This window comes from Aricia agestis, chromosome 17 (assembly GCF_905147365.1).
Source record: "Aricia agestis chromosome 17, ilAriAges1.1, whole genome shotgun sequence".
Lineage (NCBI taxonomy): Eukaryota > Metazoa > Arthropoda > Insecta > Lepidoptera > Lycaenidae > Aricia > Aricia agestis.
The window spans coordinates 9,461,648-9,485,127 of NC_056422.1; the positions used below are offsets into that span (position 1 = coordinate 9,461,648).

Sequence of the window (23,480 nt, forward strand, 5' to 3'; positions counted from 1 at the left end):
CTTGAGTCGTTTATTGTCTAGACTCTAGACAATAAACGACTCAAGAGTTCTGACTCAGCTGTTGCTAACCTAAGTAGGAAGTTTCTTAGTTCTTAGTTAGGTTAGGAACAGCTGGAATAAATATAAAGCCACAGCCTACTAAATGCACAAATAAAAAGGCTATGATGTCACGGATGTCATGTGTCAATTGTCATAATTACTGTCAATCATGTCATCTGTGGAATGTCATTGTCCGGGTAGCGCTTCGCTTTGGTTTCTGTGAAAATGTATTGTGATTAGTGTGAAGTTCTCCAAAAATAAACTTGTGAAGGGAAATTCGATTCAAACAGATTCAAATTATACGTCAATTCGAACAGATGCAATGATAACGAAATGCTTGTAGATAATTTATTTTTGTATGAGTAGCTGAATGATTGTATAAGACCACCATGGCACACTCCTGTTATTACTGCCCATTATGCTGCAACATGCAATTTACCTCAAAAGAGGATCTCGTAGTTCATCTGAGCGAAATATCTTCGAATATAAAGTGCCCTATTTGCACTAAGACATTTTCCAATTTCAGTCTTATCATGAAACATTTAAAAGTTGATATGTGTGAAATCAATTTTAAAGATTCAAATAGGACTCTAGTATCTACTTTAGCCATAAGTGATAATATGGAAACTATTACAAACCCCAATTTAAATCAAACATCAGTTGGTAAGGTTTTGTTTTGTCATAGTGGGATATGAACTCATATTCTTTATAATATTATGTACATTTTATTTATAGAAAGCATCTCCAGTAATGACTCATTTAGTCAGTCGTTAGTAAATCACGATGGTACTGGGGTGTCGGAGGACTATGTAGACATGATAAGCACTCAGCTGGAAAAACCCTGTATTCAAGATCAAGATTTGAAATTCATAAAAGAGGAAGCAGATGGCCAATACCTAATTTTGCCAGACGGTGCCCTTCTAGACGCAGGCAGTGTTGTTACCAAACAAAACAAAGATGGCACTATCTCCTTAAACAGTATTAATGGTAAATACTTTATGCTATTCAAATTCAATATCTATAACAGCTGTAATAAAAAAATACAGTGTAAAATTATTTAGTTTGCATAAAAAGGGGTACGAAGATTTTGGCCGACCTGCCGTAACCACTATTGTGTTTTTTCGGGTTCACGAATATTTTTTTCAAAAATGAATAGCTAACATCAATACAAACAAAAAAAAAATCTTGAACAAAACCGTGTAAAGTGTTTGTATTGATGTTAGCTATCCATTTTTGAAAAAAATATTCGTAAACGTGGAAAAACACAATGGCAGAAAGTAGGTCGACCAGGCTCCATATAAAAATCTGCATACCCCTTTAAATATTATGTTGTTCAAAATTATTTGTTTAAGGAAGGAATTAATGCCACTATTTTCTTCTCTCTTTGGATAGTTCTACTGTTAAAATACTTCTAAGTTTAATTAGACAAGTTTTGCAATTATATTTTTAACATTTCAGATGACAATAATTTTGAACATGAAACAGAATTTGTTGCATTGAATAGTGAAGCAGAGGCCAAGGAAGAAATTTATTCATGCAATACTTGTGGAGTATCTTTTACATCTGTCTCCGATCATATACAAAACTACCACACTGATCAAGTTGTTGTGGTTGAAGTGAGTAAATTACAAGTTTCAACTAAATAAAATGTACCTATTATAGTTTTAAAATATTAGTAATAGGGATTTACGCAAAGATCAGAGCAGAGACCACTAGTACACACAGTAAACAATCCAACCAAAATCCAACAGCATCAAGGAAGTTGATTCCTTGGCAGATGGGGGACCTATGTAGTTTGGTCGTGTTACTTCAAACCCAGCCGACAGATCACAAATCACAATCAACATTGAATTGACATTTGACACGATCCAACCAAATGACGTTAGTCTGTTAAGTGCCTAGGAATCGATTTCCTCAATGGTGTACATGTCATATCAAAAACATCAAATGTTGAAAAAACTTTTTGACTCTGTAATGTGCTGGTGATGCCCAGGGCCCGATCTAAGGGGGGGCAAGCCGGGCATTTGCCCAGAGCGGCAAAAATGAGGGGCGGCAAAATTAACTTATTCCTATCTTCCAACCTAGCCATTACCCAATACCCATCTACCACCCAAGTTTGAAAATTATACCTTCCAATCTACTTTAGGTCGGATATTGGAAATATATTTTAAGTATTTTACAGTTTAGTTACTTAAATATTCCCCCATTATACCCCAACAAAACTAGGACTTGTATGGTTTTCTGTATGTAAAGGGCGGTAAAAATTATCTTTATATAGCTAGATCGATCAGGCCCTGGTGCTGCCTCTAAAATAATGCAGTCCTATTTAAAGCAATATTTTGTACCTAAGATGTTGAGCTCATTAATTTATAAAGCATAATATGTAATTTAAGAACTATCTGAAACATTGGTTGCCTACCGGTGGTAGGCACCAGTAGCACCAACATTCTGATAGTATTTGTTTCAAATCTATTCAGAAATAAAACAATTTTGTTTTATTTTATGGTTTCATAGGCGGCTGACCTACATTGTCAGATTATGCCAAGCCCAGCCATAATAATTACATCTTAAGCTGATCGCACATTTTTCAGCACCATACGCACAGTTCAGTACGGGTTAATCGCATTGCATAGTACACGACGCACAGACGAATGTGCGAGGTTTCATATCATTTCATACAACGAATTCTAAAATGCCGCGCTTTCGGCGCGTGCGTAAATACACTTGCGTGCAAAAAAATCGACCCACCCCGCGCATTTCTGTTGAAGGCGCTATATCTTAAAAAGTTATAGTTATTTATTATTTATTTTTATTAATAATGCGAGTTAATATTGTTACGTGCTAGGGTTCGAGGATTTGGAGAGAAAGACCTGGTGACTCTCTTCGAGACTTTATTAACACTGCACTAAACACTAGGTCACAACACTTAGCACTAAGTCCAAACACAAATCACTAGTTGTCACTCACTATCACTGTCCTAGGTCGTAGCCAAGTCGCAGGTTTCACTGGTTCACTCACTATTGATCACTTGATGTCGCCTTGAAGATCGCTCAGATTGAACTGACTTGCCGGACCTGCCTGCGGCTCTTTTTATATGGCGAGACGAATTCCAGAAATTTCCCGATTCACGTAAACAAGTAAACAACCGTGGGAAATTTCTAGGCGGCTCGGGCATGTACCACAATAAAACTGCCGTCCTTGCGATAAGTGCAGTAAGTTGAATTTAATTTAGACCTTATGGACTCAGTCATAAGGTCTAAATTCAAACACGCTAACAAATAAAGGGTAAACACGTAAACAAACATTGGACCTTTTTAGAAGGTTCGAGTATGTACTTGCGCACCACGTGTCCGTATACCATGTACCGTAACACTACTCCCCTCTTAGAGATGCTCGTCCCGAGCATCATTGTTACTGCCATGGTAACGCGCCAGACGGTTCCTACGACTACTCCTGGTCTGTGGTCCCTTTACAGCAGCGCAAGTAATACATCTGTGGCACCAATCCTGCACATCATCTCTCCAATGCAACCAGAAGAATCGTTCTCGCACTTTCCTTAGCATCCTCTTGACGCCTAGATGACTCCCTGATACGCCCTCATGTATCTCGCGGAGAACATCTGGTACTCTTGCCCTTGGGACAATTATCTGAAAATAGAACTCTCTGCCGTTAGCCTTCTGCCATTTCCGGTAGAGTAGTCCGTCCTGAAGTATCAGACTGTCCCATTGCTCCCAGTACGCCTTAGTGACAGCGCCAGTGGGTGCAACCTCACTCCAGATTGGTTTTATGTCACCCCGTTTCTTCCATGTGATGATGTGCCGAAGGTCGTCATCTTTTTCTTGAGCCTTTCTCATAGCTTCATTCTCCATGTGCCCCAAATTACTTGTTCTCTTTGTTCCGCTCTGTGCCTGGGAGGTAACAGTTACCGGGGCTTTCTCCGCGTCATCCAGTACTCGCCCCTTAGTTCTGGATTCTATTCGTTCCCCGTAATTCCGGGTAGGGGACGAAACCGCTTGCTTCTTCAATTCCTCCATTTGTTCCTCGATCCTTTTTATCCTTGCCATCTGGGTCTTCTTCTGCGGACAGTTTAGCTGAAGATGGCCCCTCTCACCACACTTATAGCACATGGCTTCAAATCTTTTCCTCGTAGAAGCCTTAACTTCCTTGACTTCTTCAGAGACCTTGTAGATCTTATGGGTCTGCCGTATGTCATGGCGCACAGCCTCGACTTCCAAAGCATGCGCTAATGCTTCCTTTAACGAGGTATGGTGACCAAGTCTTACTGCAGCCCTGACCTCCAAGTCTTTGATTCCGTCGACAAATCCTTGAACAATATTTGTGTCGACCATCTTGGTGTCGGCTCCTGGATATGCTTTCCTGACGAGTTTTTCAATTTCCAACGCCCATTGTTGAAGTCCTTCTCCTGAACGTTGGACTCTGTCACGCAGTTGGGCACGGAACACGTGCTCCAGGTGTCGCTCCCCGTATCTGGATTCCAGTGCCTCCATCAGGTCTTGGAAACCATTTCCCGTATGTGGCAGTGCCTCCAGAACCGACACAGCTTGCCCTCTGAGTGCAACAGTGAGAGCGGTCAAGCATTGCTCCTCCGTCCATCCGTTTGCGGTAGCAACAGTCTGAAATTGCCGACGATAAGCGTTCCAAGAAGTAGTGCCGTCGTACGGTGGCACCTTTACTCTTGGTCCTTGCGCCACACCAGTGACTCCACTAGACGCCGCAACTCCCGTAGTTTCTAGGCGCACTACTCTCTTCTGTAGTTCTGTGAATCCGGTTTTCAAATTTTCCACAACCGTCTCTAACCCAGTAACTCGTTCTTTCATTACGTCGACGTCTTTACGAAGCTTAGTCACCGTGTCACTGACATCCTTTATGGCCAGAAGCGCTTTCTCTTGGAGGTCTTTTTGTTGCTCTTGTGATTCTCGAATCGCTCTGATTTCAGCCTTCTGAAATTCTTGCAAAGCGCCGAGCTTGCATTCTTGTGACTCCATCATTGCCCTTTGAGAATCTTTCAACGCCTGACTTTCAGCTTTTTGAGACTCCTGCAAAGCGCCGAACTTGCGGTCTTGTGATTCTTGCAGAGCCTGAATTAACTCAATTAGGCTTTGTAATTGGGGAGCCACTTGAGGGGCCGCAGAAGCTACGGGCGATGCATGGTGGCTGGAGCCAGTAGGCAGGGGTTGAGCAGACGGAGCTCGGTGGGCGGAGCTAGTGGGCGTGGCCTGAGTGGGCGTGGCCTGGTGGGCGGAACCAGTGGGCGTGCCCATGCCCAAAGTGGGCGGAGCCTGAGGGGCGTGGCCAGTGGGCGTGTCCCGGTGGGCGGAACCAGTGGGCGTGGCCAGTGGGCGTGTCCCGGTGGGTGGAGCCAGCGGGCGTGGCTTCAGCCAAAGTGGGCGGAGCCTGGTGGGCGTGGCCAGTGGGCGGAGCCATGTGGGCGGGGCCAGTGGGTGGGGCCTGTCCCTCAGTGGGCGGAGCTTGGTCCCCAGTGGGTGTGGCCTCCGCAACTCCTCTCTCGGAGTCAATGGCAGCAGCTCGCTGCGCCCTTGTCCTGACACTCCCCTTGAAGTCCTCTCTCGGAGTCAATGGCATCTCCAAATCCCACTTCTGACACCAGTTGTTACGTGCTAGGGTTCGAGGATTTGGAGAGAAAGACCTGGTGACTCTCTTCGAGACTTTATTAACACTGCACTAAACACTAGGTCACAACACTTAGCACTAAGTCCAAACACAAATCACTAGTTGTCACTCACTATCACTGTCCTAGGTCGTAGCCAAGTCGCAGGTTTCACTGGTTCACTCACTATTGATCACTTGATGTCGCCTTGAAGATCGCTCAGATTGAACTGACTTGCCGGACCTGCCTGCGGCTCTTTTTATATGGCGAGACGAATTCCAGAAATTTCCCGATTCACGTAAACAAGTAAACAACCGTGGGAAATTTCTAGGCGGCTCGGGCATGTACCACAATAAAACTGCCGTCCTTGCGATAAGTGCAGTAAGTTGAATTTAATTTAGACCTTATGGACTCAGTCATAAGGTCTAAATTCAAACACGCTAACAAATAAAGGGTAAACACGTAAACAAACATTGGACCTTTTTAGAAGGTTCGAGTATGTACTTGCGCACCACGTGTCCGTATACCATGTACCGTAACAATATAATAGGGAATGTGTACGTTTACTCTACATTTTCTAAAACCAACATACTTGACTACAAACGACACAAATCACTAAGCACCCCCATCACTCAGTTTTTTAATCGTTAATTGAACGGTTATGTTCTGTATGAAAAATCGGTCAAATCTTATTGTTTTTGTTTTGTCTCGATTTTTATTGATTTATTGTTCATTTAACTTAATTTTAAACGTAATTTCTTTGGATATTACTCCGAATAAAGCCTCTCAAGCAGGGGCTTTACTAAGAACTGAATTTAGACAACGAGTTGCAGCTAGAAGTCTTAATTTAAGTCGAACTTCGGTTACAAGAGTATACCGAAGTATTCTAGAGACTCTAAACTTTACCATGCGACCATGTCCAGGAAGAAATTGGGCTACATTTGAACGTGATGACCCTTTTAAGGTGTCAACGTCCTTGCGGAATCGACATCTCATTTCAGTTCAAGTGCAACGACGGCCAAGAGAAGTCCGATGAGTTACAATAATTGAGTAGACTGTACGACGAAGACTTGCTGGCAGCTGTTTGACTTCACAAAAACTCGCTAACGGTCCAAAATTAGCCACAGCACACCGTCAAGCGCAGCTTAGTTTCGCACGTTCTCATGTTGATTTTTCATTGGAGCAATGGCGGGTCGTGCACTTTTCTGATGAAAGCTAAATCATTCTTTATGGTAACGATGGTCGCAGAAAAGCATACCGTAGATAAGGAGAATGATTTGCGCAGGCGTGCATTGACGAAAGGCTTCCATTTGGTAGGTGTTCGGGGACTGTATGGGGCGAGATTTCTTTTGATGCAAAACCAATCTTGAGTTCGTAACCGGGCCGCACCTTGGCACTTTGAGTACCTATCGCTGCATTTAGGGCGTACTGGGACAACATGCGGTGTCATGCGCTGGTTTTGTTGATGAAGGTTTCATATTGATGTAGAACAATGCTCGACCGCACGTTGCTGCGAAAGTTCGTCAATATCTCTCCGACGTCGAAATTTCGGGTTTGGACTGGCCAGCAAGGAGTCCTAACCTTAATCCTATTGAGCACCCATGGGGAGAACTCAAAAGGAGGGTCAGGGCCCGGACTCTTGCTGCAGATACCCTTCAGGTTTTAAGGCTGTAGAATTAGTAAACAATTTACAGTTACAATAACTATAGCATTAATTAAATCCTTATTGTACTACCTTTAAAACGATACCAACATTTATTTAATACTTATTATATTTCTTGAGTTATTACCGTTTGAATCATAAGGAGAGAGGTGGGTCGATTTTTTTGCACGCAAGTTTAAATATGCGATCACTTTTAGACTGACTTTAAATGACACAATCAAATAACATTTTTCTTATAAATCTCAGTAGCTCTACCGTGAGTTTAAAGCTATAGTATTAATCGATACTCGATACCGACTACCGTAAATTTTTTGTATGGCAAATTTTACAGCGCCTCTAGCGGTTACTTGCGGAACTAAAATCGCCATACTAAATATTTACGTAGTCGGGTATCGAGTATCGATAAATACTATAGCTTTAAACTCATGGTAGAGCTACAGTTGCGTAAAAATTCGTTTATCGCGCGGGAACCGTATATATTACCGGGATAAAAAGTATTATGTCCTTTAAAGTATTATGTGTTTAAAGTATTATGTCCTTAGTATATATATGTCATTTCCTTTCCCGGGATCAAAGTATCTCCATAGTCCATACCCAGCAAAATCGGTTCAGCGGTTTGGGCGTGAAGGTAACAGACAGACAGACACACTTTCGCATTTATAATATTATTTAGTATGGCTTTCATGTCTTTAATGTTTCAGAGTAATGACGAAGCTCCAAATGATAATGGCATGTCAGAGATTTCCTTAGACATGGAGTCTTCATCCCAAAATGATCAGTCTGAAGACAGGCAGACCTCACGGAGAATGATCACTGAAACTGGAGACATAGTGGAGGAACCACTAGATAAAGAACAGCCTCAACGTAAGTTGTGATAATTTTAAAGAAAAAGAAGAATTAAAGTAAACGACAAATTCATGATGCAGGCCCTTGTCCATACAAATCATACAAAATTTTTTGCTCTTTCAGAGCTGCCACTTTCACAGTGAACTCTATACGAGGGACTGATACCCACCCTTAAATATCACTTAGTTTTGTTACACCATATATTTAAAATGAACTTTAATCAAGAAAAATATTAATATACTTAGTGTGTATCTTATTAATATATCTTCTTTATTCTTTTCAGTAGTGGCAGGCCAAAATGTTGTTCTCGTAAAAGATGTTAACATGATTAATAAACTAGACGAAAAACTAAAGTTAGATATTGAGAAAGAAAACAAAAAGAAAAAATCAAAAGTAAAGGAGGATGCTGGTAATAAAATTAACTAAACATAATATACTTTACTAATATTACAATATTTGTTATATCCATGGCATTAACATTTAAAAAAGTTATTTCTTGACTCTTGATGAGCAAAACATGCTCGCTTACTACCAGAGAATTTGATGTGTTAAGCAGATCACACATACCACAATTTATATCGCCTAGATATATCTCGAACAATTTAAATGGGTCTGTTGTACAGTCACTCGATTAAATACTACCGTTTTAGCAATTAAAAATAATAAAAGGTTACAATATTCGACTGAACAGGGTCCACAATCTGCTTATGAATGGACTTCACTGATGGTATGAACTTAACAATGAACCTAAAACACAGCGGCGTAGCTACTGCCGTATATGCCATATCAATTATACGGGGCCCCCGGGCCTCTAGGGCCCCCAACATGCGTTAGCAAAAATTTATAGAAACATTCCATTTCTTTTACTAAATTCACAAAATATGAAAAAAATAATAACCCAAACAAATTTTATATGGGGGGGCTAAGGTACGCTAGGCTTCTGGTAAAATAATTGGTAAGATTTACTTACACAATATTGCAGGTATAGGTTTATACTACCACAAATCTGTGGTCATGAAGGACATGGAGACAGAAACCGGCAACTCTATCCAAGTGTACAACTGTACGCATTGTCATCTGTATGTCACAACTCTGACACAGTTTCAACAGTATCCCTGTAAAAAATGTAAGTTTTTTTTATTGGAACGAAGTATCTTATATCACGCGTTGCGAAAGCGATACCGCATGTGTATGTACTTCACGCAACATGCGGTATCTATCTTGATCTATGTCTGTGCTTTTTGCTATAGTTATAAGCCGTGCGGTAGCGCGTGTTTCTCTGTCTGTCTCTCTCTCTCTCTTTCTCTCTCGTAGAAAGCAAGCCAGTTATGTGTTTTTTATAACTTCGTTCCATCATACACCATACCTGATATCATACCTGACTCATCGTTGGGCTCAGGCAATTGAGTCGAAGGGAGAGGCATTGGCTGTTAGTTTGGATATAGCGAAGGCCTTTGATCGGGTTTGGCATAAAGCGCTGCTATCAAAGCTTCCATCATACGGGCTGCCCGAGAAATTATGTAAGTGGGTCACTAGTTTCTTAGCAGACAGAAGCATAAAGGTCGTAGTTGACGGCGAATGCTCGGAAACTCAGTCTGTTAATGCTGGTGTCCCTCAGGGCTGTGTTCTATCGCCTACTCTATTCATACTGTATATCAATGACATGTTACAAACCAACGGCATTCATTGCTATGCGGATGATACTACAGGTGATGCTGTATATACCGGCTCCCCTATTATTTCTCGGCAAAATGTCACTGAGAGTCGAAACGAACTTGTGTCTAAGGTGGAGAATTCATTGGAGAAGGTCTCTTAATGGGGTAGACGTAACTTAGTCCAATTCAACCCTACCAAGACACAAGTCTGCGCGTTCACCACTAAAAAGTCACCAATGGTCGTTTATCCTCGTTTCGAGGGCACATCTTTAACCATCTCCCCTAGCATTGAGATACTTGGCGTCAACATATCGAGCGAAGTCCAGTTCCGATATCATCTTGAGGGTAAGGCCAAATTAGCCTCGAAGAAGCTTGGTGTTCTTAACAGAGCGAGACAGTACTTCAGTCCGGACCAACGCCTACAACTCTACAAGGCGCAGGTTCGGCCTCATATGGAATATTGTTCTCATCTCTGGGCAGGGGCGCCAAAATACCAACTGCTCCCTCTGGATCGTATCCAACGAAGGGCTGCTCGAATTGTTGACTGCCATAGTGTTTCAAACAGCTTGGACCCCCTGGAATTACGCCGAGATGTAGCTTCACTCTGCATCCTCTATCGGTTGTATCACGGGGAGTGCTCTGAGGAATTGTTCGGAATCATACCACCTGCAACTTTTCGCTATCGTCCCACGCGAAAAACATACCATCCTCATCACCTTGATGAGTGGCAGTCTTCCACAGTGCGTTTTTCGCGTAACTTTCTGCCGCGCACTGTAAAACTCTGGAATGAACTGTCACCAGCAGTATTTCCGGACCGATACGACCTGAAAACCTTCAAGAAAAGAGCGTATTCCCTCTTAAAAGGCTGGCAACGCACCTGCAGCTCTTCTGATGTTGCGAGTGTCCATGGGCGACGGTAGTTGCTTACCATCAGGTGACCCGTTTGCTCGTTTGCCCCCTTATTTAATTTAAAAAAAAATCCGGGTGTCTCTTGACACCTCTCAAGTTTTTTCTTTATTGATCAGTGATCACAATACAGCTAACACTGCACTGTGACAAAATAATATTATCTTTGGTTTTGGCTGGTATTCAATTTAATAAGACAATGGTTTACAGGTTGTAACAAAACATTAGCGTATGAGTCCCTGAATAGAGTCCACTGTGAAAGTAGCTGCACTGAAAGAGTAACTTTTTTAAACATTTGCTTTCACAAAAAAAAAATCTTTTTCAGTATTGCTATATTACAATTAACTAATACGGGGGTGAATGTATAGAGTTTTCACTGTAATATAGAAGCACTGAAAAAATCAATATTTTTTATATACATAACGAGAGCTTAGCCAGGTGCGCGTGGTCTATGGCGGATTCATACAGTAATAGCGCACTAGCGACTAGGCCGCAGCGGCCAGAGCGCGGCAGTCCGAGACATAATATTATACCTTAGTATGAAACCGCCATAGACCACGCGCACCTGACCGCCACGCAGGGCCCCCGTAAGGGCCACTGGCGCCTGTGTGCAAAAAAAAGGATTTTGGCACCCCTTTAGGCAAATTTTTTGGGTCCATGGCACCCCTAAAGATGGCGATTTGGCGCCCCTAGAGGATGGCGCCCGTGTGCATTGCACACATTGCACATATGGTAGCGGGGGCCCTGCAGCCACGCGGCCAGCGGCCACACCAAGCTCGGCCGGCGGGACCTGGCCGCTGCGGCCTAACCGCTAATGAGCTATTGCTCTAAAAGTCACTTAGGGCCTATTTCACCACTTTCTGATAAAGTATAATAGGTTATTCACAACTTTTTTGACAAATTCTCCATATTTCATCTGTCAAGTTAAGTGGTGGATAGACTATTCGGCACTTTTCAGGAAGTGGTGAAGCAGGCCCTTACACTTTCGCATTTATAACATGACATTTGATTTTCTTATAAGGTGTTGATAAAATGGTACCATCGAGGAAATTGATTCTTAGGCCGTCGACGGACCTACGTCATTTGGTCGGCCTATGTCAATTTAATGTTAGCTGTGATCGGTCGCATGGGTTTGATAAAATTAAAATTATTCCGCCATCTGCTTAGGAATCAACTTCTCTACTTAGGGTCTATACAGACGGACCGCATTTCAACTGCAATCTAACCGCAAATTGCAGTTCAAGTGCAGTTTGAATGCAGTTGATAATGGTTTGCAGTTCTATTGCAGTCGTGTCAACTGCATTCAAACTGCACTTGAACTGCAATTTGCGGTTGGATTGCAGTTCGTCTGTATAAACCCTCAGGGTTGCAACAACTTACTTTAACTATAACTGTAACATTAAACTAAAACTTTAACTACAATACAAAATGTCAAATCTTTGGTTAAAGCCAAAATGGACGCCATATAGTTTAACCATAACCTTGAGCTCGACAAGGCTTTTGAATGAAACGTGGCGAAAAAAGGAACTAACGCTGTCATCACACAAAAGCGCCATTTTTGACAGTTCTCCTTTACCAGCAGCGCCCCCGCCCACATTCATTTATAACCTTGTCGGACCAGCTGTCATCTGTCAAATTCTGTGTTAAAAGTTTAACCTAAAGTTAAAGTTAGCCTTAACTATAACCATAACTTTAAACATAACTGTAACTTTAACCACGCATATGGTGCAACCCACCGTTACTTATCAAACTTTGTTTTATTTCAGCCGAGTACCCGTGCTCTCAATGTAGTGTAGTGTATAAGAATGCCAAATCTTTGTCGGCCCATATGAAGAAACACAAAGTCAAAATTCCTACTATGCGTAAGTTAGTTACATTTAGGTAATTGCAAAATTTTGCAATTTGTATGCATGATTTAATGCCTTTTTTTCATTTCTCAGCTCAAAAAACAAACAAATATATATTTTATGAGTATTTATATACTTTAAATGAGTAATTTTCTTAATAAATAAATTACATTTTATAATCAGGTTTATGACAACAGCTCATAGGGCAGGGATGGCGAACTAATGGCACGCGTGCACTGCGGGGCTAAAATGGTCACATTTAGCAATTCCTCTCAATCAATTCAGAAAATGAATTGTCAAAACTGTCAAACTGACAAATGTCAATTCAGTACAAAAATACAGAAATGAATTGCAAGCAGAGTTGCATTTTGCGATTTTAGAAAAATGAATCATATTATGATTCATATCATGATTCTTCAAAGCGACCATTTTAGCCCCGCTGGTCACAAAACTAGTATCGAAATTATTACATTGTAACTCTCCACTACCCTACACCTTAGAGATAAACCATGCTTAAACTTAGTTTAATTAATTTAAAGAGTACGTGCTTGAAGAGATTCTGATAAAGATAATTTAATATAAATATCTATATAATTTAATATAAATTTAATATAGTGTGGATCTAAATCCGACTCTGCATAGTGGGCATCAAATCAAATTTTGAAATACGTATCGGATCACAAAAAATATTGAATGGCATGTTTAAGACTTAACTGAAGATTTCTTCAAAATAAATTATAAGCAAAAAACTTTTTGAAAAAAAGCTTTTATTTAAATAATTAAAAAGAAGAAAATAAATTTCTTCTTAAAAATTCTAACTATTAAATTATAACCTCAATATATTATACAATTGGCATGATAATAAAAGCTTGTCGCGTGATTTATAAATACTTAAACTACTTAGTACCAATTTAACTGAGTAAATTTATATTATATTTTTTATTTTATAAAAGTAAATAAATACTGACAGATTGTTAAGTCTCGCGACAAGCTTTTATTATCATGTAAATTGTATAATATATTGAGGTTATAATTTAATAGTTAGAATTTTTAAGGCGAAATTTATTTTCTTCTTTTTAAATTATTTAAATAAGACCTTTTTTTCAAAAAGTTTTTTCCTTATAATTTACTTTTTGTTTTTTAGTTAGGTATCTCTGGCTAGATTTCTTAGTCTGCTTGATTGTAATTTATTTTGTTTCAGGAACTTGTTAAAATATGATTAACTTAAGTCCTTAAGAAATCGTACTTGATTTTGATCAGTAAAAACCATGTCTATATATTTTAGTGAGTTGCAATATTCCGTTTATTTCTACACGACACGACACGACACGACACGACACGACACGACACGACACGACACGACACGACACGACACGACACGACACGACACGACACGACACGACACGACCCGACCCGAGCCGACACGATCCGACCAGACCCGACACGACTCGACACGACACGACTCGACACGACACGACACGACACTACACGACCCGACACGTCACGGCACGGTACGAAACGGCACGACACGGCACGACACGACACTATGACTTTTCAATTTACTCTTAATGAGCCCTTTTATTTGATACCCATATTGCAAAAGTGCTATAAAAATAACTATTCCCCTATCTTGGATGAGCCACCATATTGGATGTAGAATGACATAACATTCGTTTCCCAGTTACTCTCAATGAGCCCTTTCATTTGATAACCATATTGCAGAAGTGCATTAAAAATAACTGTTCCCGTATCTTGAATGAGCCGCCATATTGGATGTAGAATGACATTACATTCTTTTTCGAGTTACTCTCAATGAACCCTTTCATTTGATACCCATATTGCATAAGTGCATTAAAAATAACTATTCTATCTTGGATGAGCCGCCATATTGGATATAGAATGACATTGCATTCGTTTTCGAGTTACTCTCAAAAAACCCATTCATTTAATATTCATATTATAGGACTACATAGAAAATAACTATTTCGCCATCTTGGATGGTCGGCCATATTGAATTTAGAGTGATGTCAAATACAATATCGTGCATTGTCATCCAAACTAAACGTGCATGCAAAATTTCAGCTCAATCGGTTAAATATATCTACTTCAAAATTTAGTTCCAAAATTTCACCCGAACATACATACTTACATACATACAGAGCAAGTTAAATAAAAGCTTTTAAAAAGGGCACATTAATTCGAAAGGTTTGTCATCTCTGTCCACATGACATTTACTAAAGGTTTTAGAGGAAAACTGGCTAGGTCTTATGACGGTTACCTAGAAAATATAAGTTAGATCGTGAAATAATGTATTTTGTATGAAGTCAAAATCAATTAAATTGTTTTATTTCTGAATAAATTTAAAATAAATCTTTTCAGAATGTCCTACATGGTGCCTACCACCGGTTCGGGAACTATGTAGGACATTCTGTAAATATTTATGTTTTAAATTTATTCAGAAATAAAACAATTTTGATTTTAACTTCATACAAAATGCATAATTTCACGATCTAAATATTTTCTAGGTATACGTCAAAGACTCAGCTAGTTTTCCCGTAAAGTAAAACATATTTTAAAGTAAATTTTAGTTTTCAATTTCCTAATTGCATCATTTCAGCTACATTTTCGGAAAAAACAAAGGTTACAACAGAATTTTCAGACAGACTTTCGGACAACCTTGAGTGTGAGATATGCTCGACGACTTTCACCACAACCAAGTCTTTTAAACTTCACAAGAGGATGCACGATCCTATAAAGTAAGTTAAAATACACAATACAATGAGTTGATCGGGAATTTTCATAAAGTTAATATACCTAGCGGAATAGAGAAACAAAGGCCGAGTAAGACAGATATCACTATCAGTAACACTGCGTGGTACAAAGAGACGTGTGATACATGACAGGAGCACTCTTTTTTTGACGTCCAGTCGGCACGTGTCGCACTTTTACAATTTAATCTCATAGAATTCATGTTCAATTATGCTTGTGTAAGTGTATACGTACAAATATTTTTCACACAGATGAAAACCAATTTTGGTTTCGTTTGACAGCTCGAGATTGTTGCTCTATTCCGCTAGATATATTAACTTTATGGGAATTTTATTAAGAAACTAGATGACGTCCGCGCCATTGTGCCAAAATAAGTTTATCGCGAGGAACCGTACAATTTTCTGGGACCAAACGTATCCTGTGTCCTTTCCCGGGACTCGAAAGTATCTCCATACCGAATTTAAGCAAAATCGGTTTAGCGGTTTAGGCGTAAAGAGGTATCAGATAGACACACTTTCGCATTTATAATATTAGTATGTTTTGCGCCTGATTTGGCGACGCATGCCCCATAACGTTACGTGCTAGGGTTCGAAGGATTTGGAGAGAAAGACCTGCTGACTCTCTTGAAGACTTTATTCACTAGCACAACGGTCACACTAAGCACTAGGTCCAAACACTAAGCACTATCACTCTCCTAGGTCGTAACCAAGTCGTAGGTTCCACTAGAATCACTTTTTGATCACTTGTTTCACACTTCGAAGTCGCCTTGATGATAGCTCGTATCGAACTGAATTACCGGCCCGTCTGCCTGCGACTATTTATACGGGTCGAGACGAGTTCTGGACTTAACAACTCAACATTCCTTTCTCGAATGTATAAAATTCGCGTAAACAAGTGTGGTATGATTCTAGAAGCCTAACGCCATCTAGTATCGAATAGCGGATTTACGCTGTCTGCGTTTCTTCAATAACTTTCGCTGGTTTGACGCTAGATGGCTCTACGTGTCCGTATCGGTAACAATATATTACTTTCTATAAACAGTGATGGACCAATCATGTAATATATAATAAAATCTTGTTTTTCAGGTCCCGTCCAATAGAAGCACCTTTTGTGACACAATACGGAACCACTCCGAGCGATGAGAAGTATCTATGTGTGGTGTGTGATAAGATGATACCGCTCGACTATAGAACTATACACGAGAACTCGCACAAGGTTGACAATACATACATATGTGATGTCTGCAACAAACAGTTCGAGTCGCGAGACTATCTGGATATGCATATGACTGTACATAATACTGAAAAGGTAACACACAACATAAGTAGGGTTCTCTAACTTAACCTGACGCGCCCCTCCCACGTACTCACAGTACAAGATTTTTCATTTATATCAAGAAGTGAAGTGGTGGGGCGCGTCATTTCAAATAAGACAAGCTCTATAATATTTTTTTGTGTCCTATCAGAGAAATTGATTCATAGGCAGATGGCGGACCTATGTAATTTGGTCGCATTATGTCAAACCCATCGGACTGATCACAGCTAACATTGAATTGACATACGCCGACCAAATGACGTAGGTGCGTCAACTGCTTACGAATCAACTTCTCTGATGGTACCCAGGATACGTAATTTATCTATTGGAAAGCTGTACTTGACTGGCGGACTGCGTCGACACTCTTAGTTTTAATTTAAAAAGTTTTTCCGCATTGTCTTAGTAATTAGAACTTTTAAATAGTCCGACGTCACAGAAAACCGGCGTCAAAAGTGCGCAGCACCAGAATACATATTTACAAGTGCCTCTGTTTCGGACCAATGTAGACTTGCACTTACCAAAAAGTTACTCTTTGGTAACGATTTTGGGATAAGTCCTTGTGGGTTATAAATTATAATAAAAAAACCAAAAAAAGGGTCACAAGTAAAACAATTACTGATTTGTTTTTAGGTAACCATCGGTAGTCAAGACAAATCTCTGCCCTACAAATGTTTGTACTGCACGAGAAAGTTCGCTCGCCCACATGAAAAGGTCAAACACGAGAGGATACATACAGGTAAAGTACACAAGTTGAAATAGTTATCTAGAATAAGACTGTTGAAAACATGACATATTTACACTAGTCTCTTTCTCCAGTGCACAAAAATATGACGCTCCTATCGTATGCACTTGGAAGACGAAAGTTTCATGTTTCGTTGCCTATTGCCAAATTAATAAATTAGCACTCGGATATAAAAGCCATTGGCTTTATTGCAAATATAAAATATAGCTACATTTTTAGGGTTGCGTACCCAAAGGGTAAAAGCGCTACCCTATAGCCAAGACTTCGATGTCTGTTTGTCCGTTTTTCTATCTCCAGGCTGTATCTCAAGAACCGCTATAGCTAGACTTCTGAAATTTTCACAGAATGTGTATATCTGTTGCCGCTATAACAAAAAGTACTAAAAACAAAATAAAATTAATATTTAAGGGGGGCTCCTATACAAGAAACGTGATTTTCTTCGCTCGCCTGTTTTGCTCTTTCACAAAATCCTTGGCACTTTAATAATTAACTAGCTGTTTGACCGAGTTATATATTCTTGTATATATATATATATATATATATATATATATATATATATATATATATATATATATATATATATATATATATATATATATATATATATATATATATATATATATATATATATATATATATATATATATATATATATACAATACAAGAATTGCTCGTTTAAAGATATGAGATAATAAAACTAAAATAAAATAAATATTTAAGGGGGCTCCTACAGAAACACAATTTTTTGCCTAATTTCGCTCTAAAACGGTACGCAACCCTTCGTGCGCAAGTCTGACTTGCACTTGGCCGGTTTTTGTTATATACAGCGCCACCTCGTGATGGAGTATAAGAAACAAAAGCAGCACGCGATGATATCATTGAAATGTTAACTTTATGACTCAATTAATAAAGTGTAATTTTCCAGGCGAGAAGCCACATTCGTGCGAGATCTGCGGCAAGTCTTTCCGAGTATCGTATTGCCTTACGCTGCACATGCGCACACACACCGGCGCGCGACCCTACGCCTGCCCGCACTGTAATAAGAGGTGCGTGATCAATAGATGGATTGATGATATAATATGATAGTTCAACAAAACTATACCTATAGCCCCTTAGTAATAAAATTATTTACACTTTTAATGAATACACTTATGCCAGGGCTACCCAAACTGTGCGTCGCGACGCCCCGGGGCGACGCGACACTGTCCCAGGGGCGTCAAATGTCAGTTGCAGTCAACACAACCAAATCGAGTGAGCGCCGCGCGCATTATGTCAATCATACATCCCGGGATTCCCGGGCAGTCTAAGTCCCCGGTTTCAGAAGCTATGCTCAGGAAAGCAAGCTCATCCTTCACATTAGCCAGCCTTTTCATAAATATCACTCAATTTTTATGCTTATGTGTTGATTTGGTCATTATTTCCTAATAAAAATATAAATGTCCAAATTACAGTGTTTTTATGATAACCTACGTGGGCTGGCTCTAAAATTGGAAAGTATTTTTGGGGGCTGGGTTGGGACTTGAGGGCCGTCGTAAAGAAATGACAAAGTCCCAAGGGCTCCACAGTACAAATAAGTTTGGGAAGCCCTGCTGACTATGCTATGTTTTGTCTTGTGGCGCTATATAATAGGAAAGTGGCTTGACGGAAATACCCAAAACTTTGTACAGCTTTAACGCTATATATAATATAACTTTTTTATTAGTAAAGTATATTATCAGTATTTCATCTAATCCCATGCTAAGTAATGATAATGAAAGCATTAGATACAACATAATATTGTATAATTACTTCAAACAGTAATTGAAGAATTTTTTACTGACGTTTCACGCAGTTCCCCTCCACGTAAATAAGGAATTCTATGTGATCTAATCCCCTTTCCCGTGGTCTAATAAATTATGTAAAAAGATTTGTGATATTACTGTGTACAAACAAAGTCTTCAGCTGTATAATAATTTTTTTCTACATCCCAGGTTCAAAGCTCACAGCGTGTTCAACCATCATCTGCTGACTCACTCGGAAGTTCGCGCGTACAAGTGTCCGTACTGCCCCAAGGCGTTCAAGACGTCTGTCCAACTCGCTGGACACAAGAACTCACACACCAAGCCCTTTGCGTGCCAGCAGTGTAATAGGTAATTTTATTTTATTTTACTGGAAAACAAAACAGTGATTAAATGACAAATAAAAAAATACTAAATAATTATAATAAAAATTCTAAGGCATTAGAAGGACATGATGATTCCTATTATTTGATCTACGATCACTTTAGCGTAGCTAGGCAGGCGTAAGAATGTTTAAAAAAAACAGTTACAAAGTAAAAATAATTAACTTGCGTACAGAAACACAGGCGATACCTGAAAAACAATAATATCAAAACAAAAACTTGCAAATGAGTCGAATGTTTCATTAAAATTATTATATGATTTGTTAAGCGGGCTCCACACTCGCGGCGCGAAAGCCCGCGAAGGCCGCGAACCGCGAGTGTGGAGGGTTTTGTGGCTTTGCGTCCGCGCTTCGCGGCTTTCCCCGTCCGGTGTCGGTTTTTTGCCCCGCGACAAAGGGTTCGCGAACATCATCCACACTAGCTTTTATTCGAAGTCGCATACAGTGTCAGAGCAGCAGCAATAGTGACTTCAACGTCCATTATACTCAAATGCGTGAACGTAAATGCGAAGATTGCGAGCGTAGAGGCCCGTATTTGTTCGCGTCGTGTTCAAGGCGCGTAGCACCCGTGAATCGCGGCCACAATTCGCGCCGCGAGTGTGGAGAGGGCTTTAGAACTTTCCTGTCTGATAAATCTCAACCACATAAATTAATATAAAACACGTTTATTACAATTTACACACATAAATTAATATGTATGAGACATTAATTCAATTCGCATCTCACTTCAGGCCGTTCGCGTCGCTGTACGCGGTGCGCGTGCACATGGAGTCGCACGCCAAACAGAACAGCCTGAAGTTCGCGTGCGCGCTTTGCGGTGCCAGCTACGCGCGCGCCTTCGCCCTCAACGACCACGTGCGACAGGCGCATAACAGCGAGCAGGTACTTCTTCTTTTTTTTGGTGACTGACATAGAACTATAGACACTGTCAAGTAATGCTTCCTCTTATTTTCTCTTATTTTGGCGCTACGGCTATGTAACTATGATTTTTAGCATCGATTTTCTATTTCTTCAAGCCAAAAGTTTAAGTAAAAGTAAATGCAGTCAAGGAGTCCAGTCGGTCGATTCATTAAAGTGGTAGACGCTTTACTAAAACTTTGGATGGAGTTTTTGCGAGGAAACATAAAATAACAAGTTTCTGAAAGTTGTATCACTTTCCTACACCTGTGTTGTTGATATTCTACCAACATTACACGTTAAAAACCGAGTAAACACAATTTTAGGAAATCAATACCAAAAAGCAACGCAACTCTTTCACATGCCCGAAAAACTCTTACTTCCTCTTCTTTTTTTTTTTCCTTATAATAGCACTTCGGCTATAACCATGGCCAGTGTCGAGTATAATATTATGGCGGGAAAACAATATTCTTTCATACTATTTTTTTTTATATTATCGTCAGGTTAGTCAGGTCTAAAGTCTAGTCAAAGTCTAAGTATAAAGTCAATACAGTCAAGAAGTCAAGTCGGTCGATTCAGTAAAGTGGTAGACGCTTTACTGAAACTTTCGATGGAGTTTTGGAGTTTTGGAACACAAAAGAGCATGTTTCTGGTTATTACATCACTTTCCCACACTTGTGCACGATAACGAATATCTAATGGTTAATATCCTACCAATATTACACATTAAAAACCCAGATAACACAATTTTAGGAAAATAATATAAAAACACAACATCACCATTTCCCATTCCCGGCAAAAACTCTTCCCCTTCTTTTTAATGGTGACTAGCATAGAACTATTTCTAGTGTCAAGTCACTCGCATCTCACTTCAGAGTGATTCTGATATTTTGACGGCACTTGTTACTTAGCGTAATGAAGTACAATTTGTATGGCATATAATTAGTTACTGATTTTGTCACTAGAGGCGTTGTTTTAGTGACAAACTTTGTCAGTAACTTGTAACAGTTCCCAAAACTACTGAACAGAACGCTGAGTTTTCGTGCATATCACAGTGAGAAATTTAGCTACATTAATCTTATGGCGTCGAAGCAGCATTAGTAGCAAACAATGCCTGCTTGACTAAACCAATCTGAATGCTTTTAAATCTTTTTACCATGATTTTCTCGTAACAAAAAGTTTTCCTACGCTGTTTTTCATATTCATATTTTTTTATTCTACAGTTAGACGTTAAGGACAGTGAATGGACAATTATAGAGGAGAGTATAGACCCGACTCAAGAATTAGCAGGTCTGAACACAGACCGTGAAGGTAAGCTCTTATAGACCAATGCAAACGATCACGAATGTGTAATATTCTTCTATGATATTGTTTCTATAGATCAGTAGTACTCAACCTTTTTTTATACGGGCCACAAACAAATTTTGGACTTGGTGTCGGGCCGCGACCATAATGTTTTTTGGTTAATTTAATTTTTGTTTTCAGATCAGAGAGCCGTATTTGCAATACAATGAAGTGACTAAAATGTTAAATGTATATAAAGAATACAGGGCATTATTTGATATTTCGCAAATATTGTATAGATTGTCTCATATTATTGTAAATAATAGAAAAACTAATAAGGTACATATTATAGAAATCACAATGGATTCTACAATTTTTTACAAGGATCGGAAATGAGCTGTATAAAATAACTTATTTTTTTTAGTTTTGCCCCTCTTTTTATAGTAAAAAATAATTTTTAAAACTTTTAAGGTAAATAAGTTTAAAAATTATGCACTTTTACTATAGTCGGGGCATTTTAATAGGTCATATTTGACAGTTCATCAAAATTGTACAACGTAACCTTGTAGCGACGTGCATAAAAAATAAATATTTTCGTTTTATTATAAACTGCACAATTGATTTTTTAATTACGATTACATATTTATTGTAAATATGACCGATACGAATTATTTCACGAATTGATCTTAATAATTGTACATCAATATATATATATATATAAATTAATAACCACGTTGTGAAAAGTAACACATAATATTTATGTGAAATTAATAATGATAATACTACATTTAACCGTTTTTATAATTCAAGTGAATAAATGCAATTTTTCTTATAAATTATGTACTTGTCTTATTTTGCTCCTTGAATTCAAACCAAACAAAAGAAAAAGTAATAATGGGACAGGAATTCGTTTTTAATTTTACAAATAACATATTATAAAATATTTTATTTCAAGTCTGTATCGATTTATTCGTTTTGGTCGATGTTTTTATTTAGCTGACCTCACTATGTAAGGTACTAATAATTATATATTCTGTGCTATGGAGATTAATCTGACAGATGTCAAATGTGACCTATTAAAATGCCCCGACTGTACTACACAATATAATAATGTATATGTAAATAATATGTATAATAATTATTAACCAATAAATAATGCATTTGGCTGTGATTCCATTTGCACTTAAATATTTTTTATTTTTTCAGTTCCTAATTAGATAATGACAATTTAAAAATAATCGGCCAAGTGCGAGTTGGACTCGCGCACGAAGGGTTCCGACTTCCGTTCATTAATCATTATAGAGCAAAAATAGGAAAAATGTGTTTTTTGTATAGGTTAATAATGTTTTTTTTTATTTGAATATTATGATTAATTATTAAAGCACACATATAATTAAGGCCTTTCTGACAAGTGCATACCTGTTGCCATTATTGTTATCGAGCAAAAAAGGCCAAAAATGTACGTTTGTTGTATGGGCGCCCCCCTTAAATATTAATTTTATTTTGTTGTTATAGCGGCAACAGATGTACATAATCTGTGAAAATTTCAGAAGTCTAGCTATAGGGGTTCTTGAGATACAGCCTGGAGACAGACAGACAGACAAATGGACAGACAACGAAGTCTTACGGCCGTTCCCAATATTTGATCTATCTCTGGTTTTGCCCTACTAGAGATAGGAATAGCTCACAATTGACATAAAATATATGTCTCTAATGTCTAATGTGAGTT

General features: G+C 39.0%; 1 protein-coding gene across 2 annotated transcripts; it reads left to right on the forward strand.

Moving 5' to 3' along the window:
- Positions 1-236: 236 nt before the first annotated feature.
- LOC121735150 (zinc finger protein 91-like) lies at positions 237-22,060 on the forward strand. 2 transcript variants are annotated; one of them, XM_042125820.1, is made up of 15 exons: positions 237-702; positions 775-1,026; positions 1,498-1,655; positions 8,033-8,195; positions 8,461-8,586; positions 9,160-9,303; positions 12,505-12,600; positions 15,203-15,341; positions 16,440-16,662; positions 17,299-17,404; positions 18,336-18,456; positions 19,381-19,539; positions 20,302-20,452; positions 21,691-21,778; positions 21,953-22,060. In XM_042125820.1, exons 1-15 carry the CDS (start codon positions 429-431, stop codon positions 21,979-21,981), a joined length of 2,229 nt encoding a protein of 742 aa, XP_041981754.1. In that variant the 5' UTR covers positions 237-428; the 3' UTR covers positions 21,982-22,060. The 2 variants fall into 2 exon arrangements, with proteins under 2 accessions (XP_041981754.1, XP_041981755.1); XM_042125821.1 differs by lacking the exons at positions 8,461-8,586; positions 9,160-9,303.
- The last annotated feature ends 1,420 nt before the right edge of the window (positions 22,061-23,480 follow it).